This window comes from Ochotona curzoniae, unplaced genomic scaffold (assembly GCF_017591425.1).
Source record: "Ochotona curzoniae isolate NIBS_2020 unplaced genomic scaffold, NIBS_Ocur_1.0 contig_3819, whole genome shotgun sequence".
In the NCBI taxonomy this organism is placed as follows: domain Eukaryota; kingdom Metazoa; phylum Chordata; class Mammalia; order Lagomorpha; family Ochotonidae; genus Ochotona; species Ochotona curzoniae.
In genome coordinates this window covers 18,783,644-18,800,978 of record NW_024466004.1, presented here as the reverse complement: position 1 = coordinate 18,800,978, position 17,335 = coordinate 18,783,644, and the positions used below count along the sequence as shown (strand labels likewise).

Below are 17,335 nucleotides of genomic sequence, written 5' to 3'. Positions count from 1 at the left end.
AAAAGATTACATGGGCTCCAGTTTTATAACAACTCTAAAAAAACTTTTTAAAATATGTGTATCATCTGGATTTCTGTATTTAATGTTATTAAGTTGAAGTGTCTTTTTTATTAACTAGAAAAATTGGGAAAAATTATAACACAAATCACTGCTCTCTGTTTTTCCTTTCATGATGTAAGTAATGTTAATGTTGAACGTAACAAAAAATGGTTGTAGTGTTGATTAGCTGACCTAACTGCTCATAGCTAATTACCTATATTTATGTGACTTCAGGCGGGCCTTACTGTTTCTTGGGATTTCTTAACACAATAAAAAGAATATAAATAAACAATAACAATTGGCCTGGAGAAGATGTAAAATTTGTATATTTCTGATTTTTTTTTAAAAAAAGTGAGGTCACACTATTATAATTCCTGTATTTCATAATGATAAAAGTTAACAAAGCAGCTAGGAAAACTGGAGTTAAATTCTCTGTTTTATATATATAAGGATTTATTGATTTTTATTTGAAAGGCAGATTTACACAGAGAAGGAAAGAGATCTTCCATCTTTTAGTTTGTTGCCCCAAGCAGCTACAGTGGCCAAAACCCAGTTGATCCAAGCCAGGAGCTTCTTCATGTCTCCCACTGAGTCCAGGGACCCGAGAACTTGACACATTTTCCAGTGCTTTCCAAGGCCACAAGCAGGGAGCTGGGTTGAAGTGGAGCAGCTGGGGCTAGCAAGTGGAAAACTGTCATGTTGAGCCACTCTGTTGGCCCCTGGAGTCAGATTCCTTAACTGGCTCTACGACTTGCCAACTGGGAAGCACATGTATGGGCAATGTTACTTAAACTGATTCCAAGCTTCAATTTCCTCCTCTGTGATAGGGGTATAATTTTAACTTCATTGGATGGTGATGAGAATTATATGAGCTAAAGCCCAGGAAGTGTTTAGCATGCCTCCAGTCATGTAGTTAAATGTTCAGGGAAGGTTTATAAATGTACTGAAACATATTGTAGCTTGGATACCAAATTCTTATGTGACTGTAGCTCACAGTTTTTCTAGGACATTTTAAAGTAATCCTTTACTTAGATGAACAAAGTAAGTAAATTGTTTTGTGAAGCTGTAGACACTTGGGTAAATTGGTCAGAGTGAGTGAGAAAATTTAGTATGGCAATACACTAAATATAAGACTAATATAAGACTAAGTGCAAGAAACACAGTCTCGGAGGGAAAAGAGGCCGAGATGAGAACAAAGATCCCCCACACCGACTTCCATGTGTGATTGGGATTTGTAAAGCATCTTACTGTCTGCCTTGGGAGATTTCTTTCATCTTCACTTATCAGAGAGGGAGAACTCCTGCCTGCTTCATTCTCATTGAAATGGCAGGGATTTGAAGGTGGAAAATGTAGTTACCACAAATTTGTTGAGAGAGGTTTCCAATATTTAAATAGCTCTGCTGAGCTATTTCTCTGCATGAAGAGCGTGTGATCTTGAATTTAGAAGAAAAAAAAAGGTCCAGAACAGACTGATGGAATTATGACTCCTTAGGAAGAACTATGCTATTGTAGCAACATGGGGAACATCTGTTGGGGTGTAGGAGTTTGGGGGGAAATCCCAGTCTATATGAAATTATATCACAAAATTCAAAAATTCAAAATGAAAATGTAACAACAACAACAACAAAAAAAGGTCCAGGTCATCATGGTATGTACCATGTCAATAAAGATACTCTTTCTTGTGGTGTCCTCATCCAGAGAAAAAAATGGCCAAGACTTAACGTGTTTCAGAACCCTCAAAACTCTGCCATCCTAACTAAGATTATGTTTCAACAGGAAAACGTTTCCCAGCATCAAGCCTATATCCCTCTGGATCTCAGACACAAATTGAAACCAAGAATCCCAGGGTCAACTTGCTAGTGAGCAAATGGCAGCAAGTCTGGCTCCTGGCGTTGGAAAGACGGAGGAAGCTCAATGATGCCCTGGACAGGCTGGAGGAGGTCAGGCCACTCGTGCATTCATTGTGATTGACATTCTCTCATTCATCATAATGCTTTGCCCAAATCCAAAACTTGTCTGATAACGGATAAGTAGGCTTTTATTGATTGAGTGTACATTTTACTTCCAAAATGAACAAAAAAAAACATGTTTTTTTTTAAACTGATACATGGGATTTGTATTTAGAGAATCAATAAAATTTAAAAATACTGTATTTGAATAATCAGAGACTCCCCCTTAAGACCAAAAATCTGATTTGATCTATTTGCTAATGAGATTATCTGGCAAACGTATGTCCACTTATACATCAGAACTTTTATTTAGGTGCATCTGTAATCTGAATTTTAGACTTTTAGATCCTGAAATGGGACAATTTTTAGAAAACTAGGTAGGGGAATCACTTGCTAAGTGTAGGCGGTGAGAAGATACATTGTCGAGTAAAGTGAGCTGGTAACCTGGGGCTGAGCGTGGATCACACAGTGGTGCTTTGTAGCTTTGGTGTTAGAAATTTTAGGAAATCCCATCTTTTGAAAGAACATAGATGCAGCTGGAGATCATTGTGCTGAGTGCAATAAGCAAGCCAGGCTTCAAAAGACAGATATCATATGTTTTCCCCGATTTGGGGGAATATACAGATTACAAAAAACACTGCAATGTGTATAAGCAAGATTGACATTGTAAGGTTTGTTTATAATTTAAACCCCTCATCTATCCTGTTGAGGAACAGTGCTTTTTGTACTCACTTTTTGTTGGTTTATTCATTAGTTTAGAAAGTTAGGTTTGTGATTATAAAGAAAAGTGAAAGTATGTCTATATAAAATTAAAAGAAAAAAATAAATGATGGAGCAAGGAAGGTGGGAATCAGGGAAGGAGGAAAGGCAGAGACGAAGTATCAATATACTCTTGAAACTGTGTGTGTGAAATGCGTGTAGTTTGTTCCTTTAATATAAATGAAAGAAGGAAAAAAATGCAACCAGAAAAAAGAAATTTTCAGATTTAACTTTTACAAATAGTATGTGTAAATAGAAGTAGGTGTTTTTAATGAAATAAGCTTTATGAAAAAAAGAGAAGCATTTCTGAGTTCCCTTTACAAGATCATACTGTTTACTGTTCTTAGGAATGATGTTTTATTACCCAAAAACCTCTCAGAATTACCATATTTAATTAGTATAAGCTGTACTGTGAGCACGGGAGTAACCTCAACCAAAATACTGTTGCCCTTTTCAGCTGAGGGAGTTTGCTAACTTTGATTTTGATATCTGGCGTAAAAAATATATGCGGTGGATGAATCATAAGAAATCTCGAGTGATGGACTTCTTTAGGAGAATTGATAAAGATCAAGATGGGAAAATAACCCGACAAGAATTTATTGATGGAATTCTTTCCTCAAGTAAGTCACAAGTGAAATTATAACCAGTGTAAAATATTTGGAGAAAATCGACATAATATTTTAAGAACATTAAGCTTGTGTACTAAGATAATACTATGGTTAAAGTTGATTAGGAAGGAACCACTCTTTAAAAAAGTATCTTAGTAAAATGCATGCCTCTGTAAATTATGGGATGACAAATACATTCGTTCACTCCATTGAGGCAGTGAGCCGCATCCCCTTTCATATAATACAGTGAATATCTGATTATTAAGTTCTTTATTGTTGCCTAATGTGAGAACTGCTTACATGCAAGTCTCTTTCTTTTACATTCATATTCTAATGTAATATGGTCATTGAGAGTATACTGGAATCCTATACAAATTCTCAAATTATTTGCTACTTCGCTGTTGGATTGTTCAGTCATTTGCATATATTGACCTGACAGTGCTAGATGTTATTTTTTAAAGTAAATTTATCTGAATTATTCCTTGAGGAGAGTAGTAGTCAAGCATAGGGAATTGCTGAGATTAAAAAATTTTCAAGCCACAAACCAGCAGTTTCGTGTATTTTCATTCTATTCATATATATATTTGGATCACATCTGCTCCTTTTTCTTGTGACTTAAATCAAGTTTGTTGCTAATTAGAGACAGCGGGAAGTGGATGAGAGAGGAAGAGAGCTTGAGAAAAAAAGCGTTTTTGTTCATTGATGTACCCTACCAGGCAATGGGCCAGAGTCAAATCTGGGACCTGGGAAATGAATACAGATCTCCCAGATGCCTTGGGAGAATCTAAGTGCTTGCGCTGTTGCCTGCTCCCACGCAGGGTCTGCATTAGCGGGAAGCTGGAGCCAGGAGCCTGGTCTAGCAGTTGAACCTGATGAGGGGCGTGGATACCTTAACCACTAGGCTTGAATACTCACTGCTAAATCTTCTATTTTTAGAAAGGATTTTTTAAAGATTTATTTATTTATTGGAAAGTCAGATATACAGAGAGGAGGAGAGAAAGAGGAAGATCTTCCATCGGATGATTCCCCAAGTGAGCGCAACAGCCGATGCTATGCTGATCTGAAGCCAGGAGCCAGGAACTTCTTCCAGGTCTCCCACATGGGAGCAGGGTCCGAAGGCTTTGGGCCATCCTGACTGCTTTCCCAGGCCACAGGCAGGGAGCTGGATGGGAACTGGAGCAGCTGGGATTAGAACTGGCACCCATATGGGATCCTGGCGTGTTCAAGGCAAAGACTTTAGCCGCTAGGTCACATTGCCGGGCCCTAGAAAGGATTTTAATGTATTTGATCTCTCTGGTATGTAGCCATTCACACTGACATTAAAATGTACAGTTTGGATTGTACATTTGACAACTGACGAATTATTCCACTTACTGTTATTTCAAAAACCCAAGAGTTCCCAACCAGCCGTCTGGAGATGAGTGCCGTCGCTGACATCTTTGACCGAGATGGGGATGGCTACATTGACTACTACGAATTTGTAGCAGCTCTCCACCCAAATAAAGATGCATATAAGCCCATCACAGATGCTGACAAAATTGAAGACGAGGTACTCATTTCTCTTCTGACCTCCTACATTAGTTCTGCCAGAATATCATGCGCAGTTCCTACAACCATTGTACTTGTTTTTGTGTTTGCCTGTGTGTCAGAGTTCTAAGGATTCCACCTATGTACTACTAACATTGAAGTGAATATTTCATCATTGTTTTTGGCAGGTGACAAGGCAGGTAGCTAAGTGTAAATGTGCAAAACGATTTCAAGTTGAACAGATTGGTGATAACAAATACAGGGTAAGTTTTCAAAATAACTTTGTAGTTTTTTTAAGGATATCAAATGAAGTTTATGTACAATTTGATTTTGTTGTTTTGTAGAAAATCTTTTTATTCTCACTTTCTATACAAACGTAATTGTTATGAAACTCCAACTTCTAACATTATAAATTCCATAAAGAAAGCTACCTTTTTGTGTTAGGACTTACCTTTGACACTTGCAATCTGTACATTACTTTCAAAGAGAAAATTATTCACAGGAAAACACAAGATGTCATCTATTTAGGGTGCTTTACATTACTTTGTATTTTACTATGATTGGGGTAAGTTTTCAGATTTCAGAGATTCCTAATCAGAACTGCAACATCACAAATATTGACCCATTTTTATAAAGAGGCGGTGTTCTTTTCTACTAGTGCAATTATTTTTTATTCAGAAATCTCCATACCTTGGTTCACCTTCCTCAAATCAGAAATACAGTATGACTTCATCACCCTTTCTCTGATTTAGTTTCTCTTCTTGGAACATCTCTTTTATGTAGTGGCTAGAGAGGAAATGTGCTGTGTTTCCCTACTACAATGAATTACAAATAAAACATTCATTTTGTTTTTATATATCCATGTTGCAAAGTATTCTACATATCCAATTTTTAAACTGAAATTTGAAATGTTAGCATTGCAAAAATAATGATGGCAACAGTTTTCTGTTTTCTTTGACATTGGGACTGGTACCTGCACATCTCTAACCTAGATACTATATCCAGAAACCTACAGTGTAAGTGTGTGTGCGCGTATGTGTTCTAGAGTCATAGAGAAAGTTTCTTGTTGAACTAATTGTGTCTTTCTTCCATTTTTCATTTTTTATCAGTTCTTCCTGGGAAATCAGGTATAAACCAGTGGAATGTATTCTCCAGTTCCCAATGATTTTTTTTTAATCTTTAATTCATAGTCATTAAAGCTTGCCATGGCCAATCTCTCCCATGCTCTTTCCCAAGCTACTACATTGTCGGTTGGCGTGGTGTTTCTGTAAGCACTATAAGGGTCCTTGATCCAGGATTCCTTTTTGCCTCATGTCTCAAATGAGGAGATTACTTTTAAGCAAACCAGATAATGAAAGGCAGCATGGCTGACGTAGTGTTACAAATGCAATTTTCAATTCCCATGTTTAATAATAAAATGGGCATATATTTTATACTCATTAGTACAAAATTTTGATTCTCCACATGTATCTTTGTAGCCACATTGGTATCTAACTATGTAGGACCTGTGTTATGCAGTGTTAGAGAAGGATCAGCTTCAAAGTCCAGGGGAGCCCACATGGCATTTAGCCACACGGGTCATGCTCTCTCCAAAGCAGTGGCTTGCCAGGTGTTCCAAGTTGTGGATCTAGACCTTGGCATCGTGTATGTAGAAACGGAAACTAGGAGTTTTCAGTGATGGTATTCCTTTTGAGGAAAGTAACTGTGTGGGACTGACACAAAATCTCATTTTATGCTATCTTGAAATTGGAGAGTTGCCACAGATTGTCTTTGGATTTAAGCATCTTCTAGGAGAAGCTATTTGTACTGTCTGCTTTTGGGAGGAACCATGCTTTCTGTACTATTTGTGCAGATCAGCTTAGGTATTACTCTGCCATTCCCTTTTCAAGGGAGATTGTATCTCAAGTTTCAAACAATCCATTAACTATATTTTAACAAGGAAACAACTGATTTGAAATAGAAATATTCAATACTAAAATGTTGCTGTTTCCATTGTTTGGTTTTTTTTCTAATGTTTATTTTTATTCGAAAGAGAGCAAAGGAGAGACAGATCTTCCATCCACTGGTTCACTCCCCCAAATGACCAGTGCTGGGCTACTAAGCTGGGAGCCAGGAGCGTCTTCTGAGCCTCCCACTTAGATATGTGGCATCAAAGACCTGTTGTCCATCTTTTGCTGCTTTCCCAGGTCATTAGCCGGGAACTGGATTGGAAGTAGAGCAGACAGGATTTGAACCAACACCCATATGGATGCTGGTGTCACAGGCAGATGCTTAGCCTGATACACCATGACAGAAGCCCCCTCCAATCTTGTTATTGGGACAGCATCTTTTATTTGTTAATAGAAGAGAGTAATACTTACCTCAAAAGATTAACTGTAGACACAAAGAGGAACATATTTTTCTTGTCTCGTGAGTTAGTTATTGGGAAAATGGTAGAAATTCTAAAGATAATGTTAAGTTGTCTACAGAATGACCTTTTAAGATTAAAATTTTTAAAAATCATATTTAGCAAAATTGAATATTATCTCTATGTAATACTTTCAGTTATTTCCTTAAAACTTTTGGTTTTAAATTAATGTAATCTTGAGCCATAATTATCTGGTTAAATTATCTGGTTCCTTAAGGGTAATTTTCTTTAAATCCCCCCCTTTCCCTTTGCTTATTAGCAGCACAAATTTGTTCTAACAAAATAAATATTTATTTTGAGTTTTAAATTCTAATTTCCATTTCAGGAACAGATTCAATGGTAGTATCATTTTAAGTCTTGATATTGAAAAATCAGACATAGAAAAAGTGATTTAAAATTTTTCAAGCAAAAAACATGGATTCCTGCTGGTGCATTTAGCATGCTTTCCAGGTCTTCTGAGGGTCACGATCCTGAATGGGATTGCTTTGGCTTTGTTTTAGGGTTCTCTTCCTGAAATTCAATGTTAAAGCTTATGGCAAAATAGTAGTTGGTTTCTGCTTAAAGTTTTCTGCTTATCCATAATGAACCCAAATTATCGCAGTCACAGTTGTATCTCATCTGCTTGTGAACAATCTGTTTCTATCTAACTGTTCATTTTGTTTTGTTGTCCACTGTATTGACAACCATAAAATTCAATATGGTGATTTTCAAAAGTTGAACATAAGCCTATTAGAAATGATTTAAAAGTATAAAATCATTTCTCATGGGTTTTCAAAACATAAATATCTGATCAGGAACTGCTCATGATGCAAATGTTTATTCAGGACTTGCTGAATTGATAGCACTTCCATGTAAGCAGAGAGCCATTTAAAGTGCATGAAAAAGCTGAATGCTTGCTAGTGTCAACAATTATGGTACAAAGAGCTTTGAGAAAAGCCTGTTACATTTCAGAACTCTTTTCATTAATAATAATGTCACTGGCTATTCTGAATAGCAGTAATCTACAATGACACATTAATCCAGTCTCTAACAAATTGATTTATGACTGTGAAATGTTTATTGGTCATATTCATTGTTTTTTTTTTTCTCTGAGTAGCTAAAGTAAAGAAAATAAAATGAGTTTCTAAGAATGCCTCCTACAGATTTTCAATGGAAAGTTTTTTTTTGGAAGAAGAATCAGTTTATTAAATTATTTCATGGAATCTCATTTTGTATAAGCTCTGGGCTAAGGAGCCAGTGCTTATTTTCATACCTTTGATTCCTGGAAACATTCTCAATTACTGCCTTGTTTGTGTTATTTCCACCACAAGACAAAAAAAGAATTGTTAGGTCAAAGCTTTAATTTTATATCTGATAACCTTTGTAATTGTTTTTCCCCCAAAACTGTTTCCTTCGGGCTAAATCAGCATGTGGCAGGCTAACGCAGATCATTCACAGGCACTCCCTCCCCTCTTTTCTGAGATTTTTACTAATCGCTAAGCAAGAAATTAAATCTGGTTGCTTAAGCTTCTGCAGATTCCATTTTAGTTCCATACATCTAGAATGATAACTGACAATTAGAGATTTTCTCTTTCTTCCCTGCGCAGTTTGGAGACTCCCAGCAACTACGACTGGTTCGCATCCTACGGAGCACTGTGATGGTTCGTGTTGGAGGTGGCTGGATGGCACTTGATGAATTCTTAGTGAAAAACGATCCTTGCAGGGGTAAGGAGCCACCTATTCAAGAGAACAGCATGAAGGGATACACCACTTAAGGGGTCTTTAGTTTGTGAAAGGGCGTCATTGACAGATGGTTATTTCATCGCAAAAGTTAAAAACCCATGCAATCTTTTTATAACATCTGTGTTCCATGGAACCACTGAAGACCCCTGAAGACTTTGAGCATTTATTTCAATACACAGTTTTGCCCATGAGTCTATCAACCTGAAGTTTGGAAGAATTTATGGTAGTAGCCATGTAACTCACATTTACTCTGTATTTTTCTTTTTACTTTTTGTGGATAAATATGAGACCAGTAAGTAAAGATTTTCTGTAATAGATTTTCTCTGCTGTCCTTGCATCTGCAGTTTTCAAAAGGAACAGTTAGAGCATCTGAAGAAAGGATTTGTTTTGCCTTCTAGTAACAAAGAGGAAAGAAGACTAAGGTGATAGAGATTGAAAATGAATAGTAAGAATTTAAAAGTCAAAGGGTTTATGGACTGTTGGGGACATGAGAAAGGCAAGTCTTAAAATCTAAAAGTAGTCATCTAGTTGAATTCTAACCTTGAAGCAGCAGATTAGAACATGAGCCATACACACATGCAATACTAAACTTTCCTCTGTGTCTACGAAGCCAAGAGCCTTGTCTTAGCATTTTATTTTCCTGAGTTTGGAGCCTGTAGTCAGTTTTTGTATTCCTACTTGATTTCTATTATAAGTGGTCACTTGATTGCAGTTTCTAATTAGTATGCATTTACTCAGCAGGCCTGTTTTTCTTTCAAAACAAAGCAGTCAAATGATTACCGCTTTCCATCACCTGGGAGCTCATTTTAATACATTGAAACAAAAAAACAAGTTGTTTATTCCAGCCCTGCCTCTTTGGCTGCCCAGCTGAAGGGCAGGGCTCCTGTGATGGGGGTCTCTGGGTTCCCATGGCTGGTGTCTGAATACACAGGTCTGTCAGGGTCTGCAAGCCACCAGGGATTCTAGGTAACCCTACACAGTGGCCCTATTCTGTGTCTGCCAAAGACACTCCTGAGAGAGAAGTAAAATGAGAATGGAAGCACCTGTTTTCATTTTGCTTTGAAAATAATGCAGCCTGAAGTAGACTGCAGCTCTGAGTAGGCAAGGAAGAAAGTGGACCAAGTACTGTTCTTTGGGTTACTTAGGGACGTTTAAAATGACTGGCAAAATACACGTTCCTTACAGAGTCAAGCCACTGAGGTCTTCTTTCCCAGATGCAACTTTTCTTCTAAAATGTGCGCCAAAGGCCAGATCTGAACGCCCTTTGCATATTCAACTGCTGTACTTTGTTTCTTCTCCCGCTAACAGTATTCTTTAATGTGATTGGTCTCCTATGTCATTTTTTCTAGTTCATCATCATGGGAGTAAAATGTTACGTTCGGAATCAAACTCTTCAATTACTACTACTCAGCCTACTATAGGTTGGCAACCCCTTTGCCTTTCCTCTCTTTCCTTTTCTCTCTCTGACTTTTACATTCTTGCTTTAATCGTTTATTTTAAAATAACATGCTTCATCCACCATGTATGGCTTAACTCATATCCAACTGAACTGGTGCTTCCAAATTAAAATTCAGAATTTGACACACCACCCATGTGTTGCAAAACGCAGGAGTTTGATGGGACACATGCTAACACATTGCTCACTGGTTCTTGTGGCGTGCTCTTTGTGTGCACATGTGTTTGTATGAGTGCAGCATACCTGAATACCTCATGGACCCTTGGGTCTAGTGTGTGTTAATGCATGTTGGTAATCATTTTTCAATGCACAAAAATAAAAATAGTAGCGACATTCTTTAAATGAAAAATCTGGAAGCTTACGTGTTGTCGTCTTGACTAACAAGCCATCTCTCTGTGTATGTAATTCAATTGTTCAATTAATTCCAATGTGAAAATACTGGCATTCTTCTGACCTCAACAACACATGCAAAAGACACAGTCCCTCTTTTACTGCTTTGTCTTCTCTGTGTGGTGAAAGGGTAATGAAACCATGTGGGCATCAGTAGCTGGTGGATTTATAGTGTTTTAGCATGAGCTTTCCATTTTTCATGCTGACTCTTTTCTTTAATAGTGGTTATTCTTGCTGGTGTCTAATGTTAGAATAAGCACACTTTTTCTTTCCTGCCCAAACTCACTTGTATTTGAAAGGAATGCATTGCCAAGGAATGCATTTAACTTTTTGTTATGCTGAGTTGGAGTTGGCATGGCAAAAAGATGTTTTTGAATTTTTCAGCGTGATCTCTGGTGCCAGGTGGTCCTGCTTGCCATCAACAACTGATTCCCTCTTTGCCTTTTTTTTTTGTATGTGCTGTTTTGTATTTACATGTAATCCAGCTAAAGGAAGGACCAACATGGAACTACGTGAGAAGTTCATTTTAGCAGATGGTGCCAGTCAAGGCATGGCTGCCTTCCGGCCCCGGGGCCGTAGATCCCGGCCTTCGTCACGAGGAGCCTCACCCAACAGATCGACTTCTTTGTCCAGCCAGGCTGGCCAGGCAGCCTCTCCACAGGTCCCTGCGGCCAGCACACCAAAGGTAAGAGTCTGGGATAACTATTTACCTCCTCCGATGCAATCAAGGGTCCTGAGTGGTTTGAATGCTTTAGATCCCTGGAATGTATAGGACCCACTGTGTCCAATTGTGTGTCTTCTCACCATATGGGGAAGAATGGATTGATTATTTTAAAATAATCAGCTTTTGCCTAGTGGCCCATATGGAGATGATATTCTTAGGGGCTTTGTTATCTTTCAGACTAGGTTTTTTGAGCTTCATTCATTTTCTGTTGTTATTTTTGTGTGTGATTTGTCATCAGATCTTCACACCTATTTTCAATTGCTATTCTGCGAATTGTGTTCCTTGCCTATAAGTGTTTCTTTCTGTGGCTTCTTTTTCTTTTTTAAATCTGCTATCCTTTACATTTGATTTGCCGTTGTTCCATACAGATTCTCCATCCTTTAACACGCAATTATGGTAAACCATGGTTGACAAACAGCAAAATGTCAACTCCTTGTAAACCAGCAGAGAGCTCAGACTATCCAGTGTCATCTGCAGAGGTATTGTAAGGCCCCAGATCCTAGTCTTAACCATCTTCCTAATTGCAGCTCTCCCCCACTAACACTGCTTCACCACCCCTTAACATACGGACTTACACCTTTCTATAGATTCCAATCCAGTAACCCAGCAGTCAGAAGTTGACAGAACTCAGACTGTTACATCATTATCTCCCGGATAAGTGTCCCTTTGCCAGAGTCATACCTGCAAGTTCCCCGCCATCTGTTATTTTTGGTTCTCTTACTCCATGGTAGGTGCCACACAAACTCTCCACCAACCCTAACTTTTTTAAAAAAGGTTCTGCATGAGATGACAGGCATAAGCACTAAATAATCATGTTGAGTTAATTTGCAACAATTGGAAAACTAAAATATCCTTAAACTCCTTTTCTTGAAAAGAAGCAAGTATGTCATTTTTAATGATCAAGAATGCAACTTGAAGGGCAGAATCCTTTCATAAAAGAAATGTGCTCCCTTTTAAAACCCCTTTATGATTTTGCAAGCACTGTCTATTGCTCAGTCCTGATATCAATAACAAGAAACAAGCAGATGGAAGTTTATTATTTTGTGGCTCCGTGGAAATCCCAATACAGAAACCACCCTTCCTTCATCATTTCTCACTCCTCCTCTTCATTTCTCAGCTCCCTCATTGCCACTCTTTTCCTCCAGATAGAAGATATTGGTATCATTTATCACATCTGCAATTACCTTCCAACTAGGATGAATTTATTGTAGCCAGAACAGAAAGAGTCACAATAATTCTGGTGGCATATTAAATAGTTAGGGTTACATTGTATTAGTTAACATTTTTTAAAGTGGAAAATCCTCCAAATCAAAATCTTCATATTTTATTTGACTATTACAAAACTATGACTCATTCAGATGGCCTCATAAAAGCAACCAAACGAAACTGCAGTGTGATATTAGCACAGTCTGTGACGTTAAGCCAAAGCCGTTGAGGCATTCTGAGAAAATGCCTTGGATGTTTCATGTCACTTTGAGTGACAAGTTTCATCATTTTTGGAGCCTGACCCCTTTGTAGATTGTTGATTGGCATTGTCGGGTCTTAGGCAGTTGCTCCCCTCCTCAGTGCCTAATTTTTTCAGATCTGAAAAGTTATGTTTAGGTTAATGAATAGATGAAGTATGTATTGTGCAAACATTTTGAAAATTTGAGCATTGTATATGTGGGTCTTACATATTACAATATATTTACAATATTTTACATTTACAATATAAAATTTAAATATTTGTGTAGTATAAACATTTGATATGAATGTAACGTAAAATGCAGCTGAGGTTTCAAAAGGTTTTATACATGTAATTAAACATTGAGCACAATCTAAAGGGAAGACAAATTAGTTTCAAAATGCACACATAATTTATACTTACTCACTTCCTCAGAATAGCTCATCGGCTGTGTGTTCATTTAGGAGTATTGCATCTTTATCCAAGAGATGTATTTATTTTACTTCAGCAGAATTTCCACATCAACTTAGATTTAAACACATCGCACAGTTAGGATTGCATTGGATATTCTCTATGAGCTGCTGTTAGAATTTTAGAAGGATCATTCCTGCTTTCAATATCTTATGTGTAAAGGCCGTAAAAGAAGGTAGCAACAAGATACAAGGTCTAGGATATCAAGTTATAGAATATCACTCCTTTTCTTGTTGCAGTTCAGTGTTTGAACAGTGCCCATCTAGACATAACTAAAACACCAGAGGTAGCAGAGTATCCAAGCACAGTTTCTCAGAGCCCCTGTCCCTTTGCACACCAAGTATCCATGTTCCTTGCGCCTTCTGATGTTAACTCTCTTACCTGTCCAATACTTACTGACAGTCTGTACTCAGAGTGTGTTGGGTTTGTTTCGCCCGCAGAATCATTTGTTTTCATTTGGGGATCTCCATGTTCGTGTTCGCCCTTCAACCTTGAGTTCATTTTCTGCATAATCATTGCTTTGAATTCAGGGAAAGAATGAGAAATTAGGGAAGCAAATCCACCAGGAACCCCGTTCCTTGTCCAGTTAAGAGGTTTGTCTCCCTTCGGTTTCTAAAGAGGTCCAGGATAGCATTTGCACCCGTTTCTAACGAAGTGTCATGGGTAGACTCTCACAAAGCCTGGGCAGCAGCTTGAATGTGTTTTCCTGGTTAACTGCAGGGAACGCCAATCCAGGGCAGCAAGCTGCGCCTTCCAGGGTACCTCTCCGGGAAAGGCTTCCACTCTGGGGAGGACAGTGGCTTGATCACAACCGCGGCTGCCAGAGTCCGGACACAGTTCGCTGGTCAGTATGCTGTATTTCTGTTTGCGATGTTTTTTGTGGTGTGATGATGCAGATGTTGAAGTCCTGATTCTTCCTAATTGGGGAAGAAATTCCAAATTGTCAGTGCTGTATTTGCTGAAAATGGCACATGACTAGCATCCTTCAGCAAGATAGCAGAGTAAAGGAGTCGCAGAAGCAAATGTCTTAAACAAAAATTCCCTTTGGAAAATGCCGAAGAAACGTGGGATAATTACCATAAAAAGAACACAACACCAACGTTCCCACTCTTTGAAGCTGGAAAGTCACGCTCTTCTCGCACTCAGACATCTTAGAGGGCCTTCCTTGGGTAGCTGGAAAAATTCAGCCATGCTGGGCTTCAGGCTCTCATGGACCTACAAACCCCTGGGTTCTAATTTCAATAAGCATGAAGCTTTTTGAAGTTTCTCATCATTCCCTGTGTTGTCTGAACTACCTGTCCTCTGGTGAGATACACACCTATTAAGAATGTGTTTCATTTTGGCATTACACACATTTCTGTACATGCCTATAGTACTTTAGGTACCACAATCTGATGATGTTTGTAGTAAGTGGAACCGTGATTTAAGTGAAGTAAACACAAACTTGCATTTTGTGTGTAAATTATCTTTTGTATATTGTATCTGTCTTGACCAAGGCAATCTACTGTTACATCATGGAGAAAGACCATGAATTCACAACCATTTTATGAGTGTTAACGATATGCCTGGTGGCGGAGACAGGAAAGGTGGGATTAGATTCCAAGAATTGGTCACAAATGGACCCGGGAAAGCTCATGTCTGCCCATGTATCCTCAGATTCCAAGAAGACACCCAGCCGACCAGGAAGCCGAGCTGGGAGCAAAGCTGGTAGCAGGGCCAGCAGCCGCCGAGGCAGTGACGCATCAGACTTTGACATTTCTGAAATCCAGTCCGTGTGCTCAGATGTGGAGACTGTCCCCCAGACACACAGGCCAACACCCCGAGCAGGTTCTCGGCCAGCCACAGCCAAGCCTTCCAAGATCCCCACGCCCCAGAGGAAATCTCCTGCCAGCAAATTGGACAAGTCCTCAAAGAGATAGTGTAGTTGATTCACCAAGGCCTTTCCTTGAGCATTTCCTATTTAAGTCTGAACAATGTAAAATATGATGTAGAAATTATTGTGAAATATTGCAAGAGGCGAGCTTAAAATTCTGCAGATGGCCTTATTTGTGTATTTGCCTTTTTATTTGATCTGTATATTTTTGGGGTCAGATGTTCTGGGGTTAAAGTCACATCATATGTGAGGGGGAAGAAAGAGTTTTACATGAACTGTCATGTCTGCACTGTGACATATAGAGTGTACACTAACAGCAGTTACTGTACCTGCAGGTAAGTCTGCATCCTGACACAGCCATACGACGGTCGCTAATGTTAAGGATACCTCATGACATTTTGTTTGAATGGAAATTCTGAAAAGCTGAAAGACATCCAAAGGTTTATGTTTTTGAGATGATTTACATGCAAACTGAAACAGAAAGGGCAGAAAAGCAGACACACCCACAAACAATTATTTAAGCAGTATCTGACGGAGAACTCACTGGGAATTACTTCAAGCACTTGCCATTACAATATTCAAGTACCTTGCAGCGTTTTTGTGCCATTGCTTTAAATGAAGCCGAAACGTTCTGGATATTAGACTCCTTATACTGTAAGAATATTAATTATCAAGTGCATTCATATAAACGTGAGGTTTTCTTTGCTTGAGTGGACAGTAGCACCTGTATCATTGAACTCATTTTGTATCAAAGCAACTTTGCTTGCAGAAAGCTATGAAATAAAACATGTCCCTTAACTACACTGCTATGGAATTAATTTTTTCCCCAGGGAAAATTAGTGTATTTTTTTATGAGCAGTATCAATTTGGAGTGACCAAAAGATACTTAAAAATGGGTTTATTTTGATTTCTCATCTGAAATAATCATGTTCTGGTATTATATCTATATTTAATAAATATATACATTTTAATTTATTATGTAAACTCACATACTATAGAAAGATATTAGTATGCATTTAATAAAACATATTCACTTGACTATATGGAATACCTGATTATTTAAAGTGGGCTTATTCTGTTGTTTATTTATTGTAAAAAAAAAAAGGTCACGTGTATTATATGTTTACCAATAGTATGGCAGGATAAATTTGTGGGCATTGGAAACAGGCAGTTATAGCACGATGATGATCAACCACTCATTCTAAAAATATTAGATGCAGGACTCTTGCTTACTTACAGTCAAGAAGCAAGCAATAAATAAATCACACACACACAAAAAAGAGGGACCACTGCCCTAGCATAGTAGCATAAGCTTCTGATTGCCCTGCCTGAAGCCCATATGAGTTGTCAATTTGAGTCCCGGTTCCTCCACTTCCAATCCAGGTACCTGCTTATGGTCTGGGAGCGTAACAGAACATGGCTCAAGTCCTTGGGTTCATGTGCCCACGTAGGAGTCTTGGAGGAGGCTTCTGTCTCTTGGCTTTGGTCAACCCAGTTCTGGCCACTTGGGGAGTGAACAAGCAGAAGGAAGATCTCTCTCTGGTTTCCAAAAGGAAAAAAAATATCAATCCTTTAAAAAAATACATGAACAAAACCTGTGAAATGTGTTATAGGATCATTGATTTTATTGAGGTAACACAGATGGCCTGTGTACATTCCTAAATCAAGTCATAGGGTTGGGTGGCTGGGCCAGTAGTTGAGCCTCATCTTCACATACCTACATTGCATATTGCAGTGCGCGCTCAGACTTCCAGTTACTACTTTCTGCTAATGTAGAACCTGGAGACATCAAATACATTGCTCTCAAGTACTGGGGTCTCTGCCGCCAACATGGGAGACCCAGAAAATGTTCATCGTTCCTGTTCCCCTCTTGTAGTCATTGCAGGCATTTGGGGAGTGAACTCCCAAATGGGGCTGCTCTTTTTTTCTCTCCCTCTCTGTCCCTTTCTCAAAAAAAATTTTAAAT

General features: G+C 38.4%; 1 protein-coding gene across 9 annotated transcripts in view; it reads left to right on the top strand.

Moving 5' to 3' along the window:
* DST (dystonin) overlaps window positions 1-16,407 on the top strand; it is a 425,915-nt gene extending 409,508 nt beyond the window's left edge. For 5 of the 9 annotated variants that reach the window (XM_040983580.1, XM_040983578.1, XM_040983577.1 and 2 more), the window contains 10 exons: window positions 1,816-1,979; window positions 3,205-3,367; window positions 4,750-4,904; window positions 5,071-5,145; window positions 5,992-6,009; window positions 8,876-8,993; window positions 11,343-11,542; window positions 11,950-12,060; window positions 14,217-14,340; window positions 15,153-16,407. In XM_040983580.1, the coding sequence (XP_040839514.1) occupies window positions 1,816-1,979; window positions 3,205-3,367; window positions 4,750-4,904; window positions 5,071-5,145; window positions 5,992-6,009; window positions 8,876-8,993; window positions 11,343-11,542; window positions 11,950-12,060; window positions 14,217-14,340; window positions 15,153-15,415 (1,391 nt within the window). In that variant the 3' untranslated portion in view covers window positions 15,416-16,407. Of the gene's footprint in view, window positions 1-1,815; window positions 1,980-3,204; window positions 3,368-4,749; window positions 4,905-5,070; window positions 5,146-5,991; window positions 6,010-8,875; window positions 8,994-10,360; window positions 10,433-11,342; window positions 11,543-11,949; window positions 12,061-14,216; window positions 14,341-15,152 lie in introns of all 9 variants that reach the window. The other 4 variants (XM_040983583.1, XM_040983579.1, XM_040983576.1 and 1 more) reach the window with 3 other exon arrangements.
* Window positions 16,408-17,335: the final 928 nt, after the last annotated feature.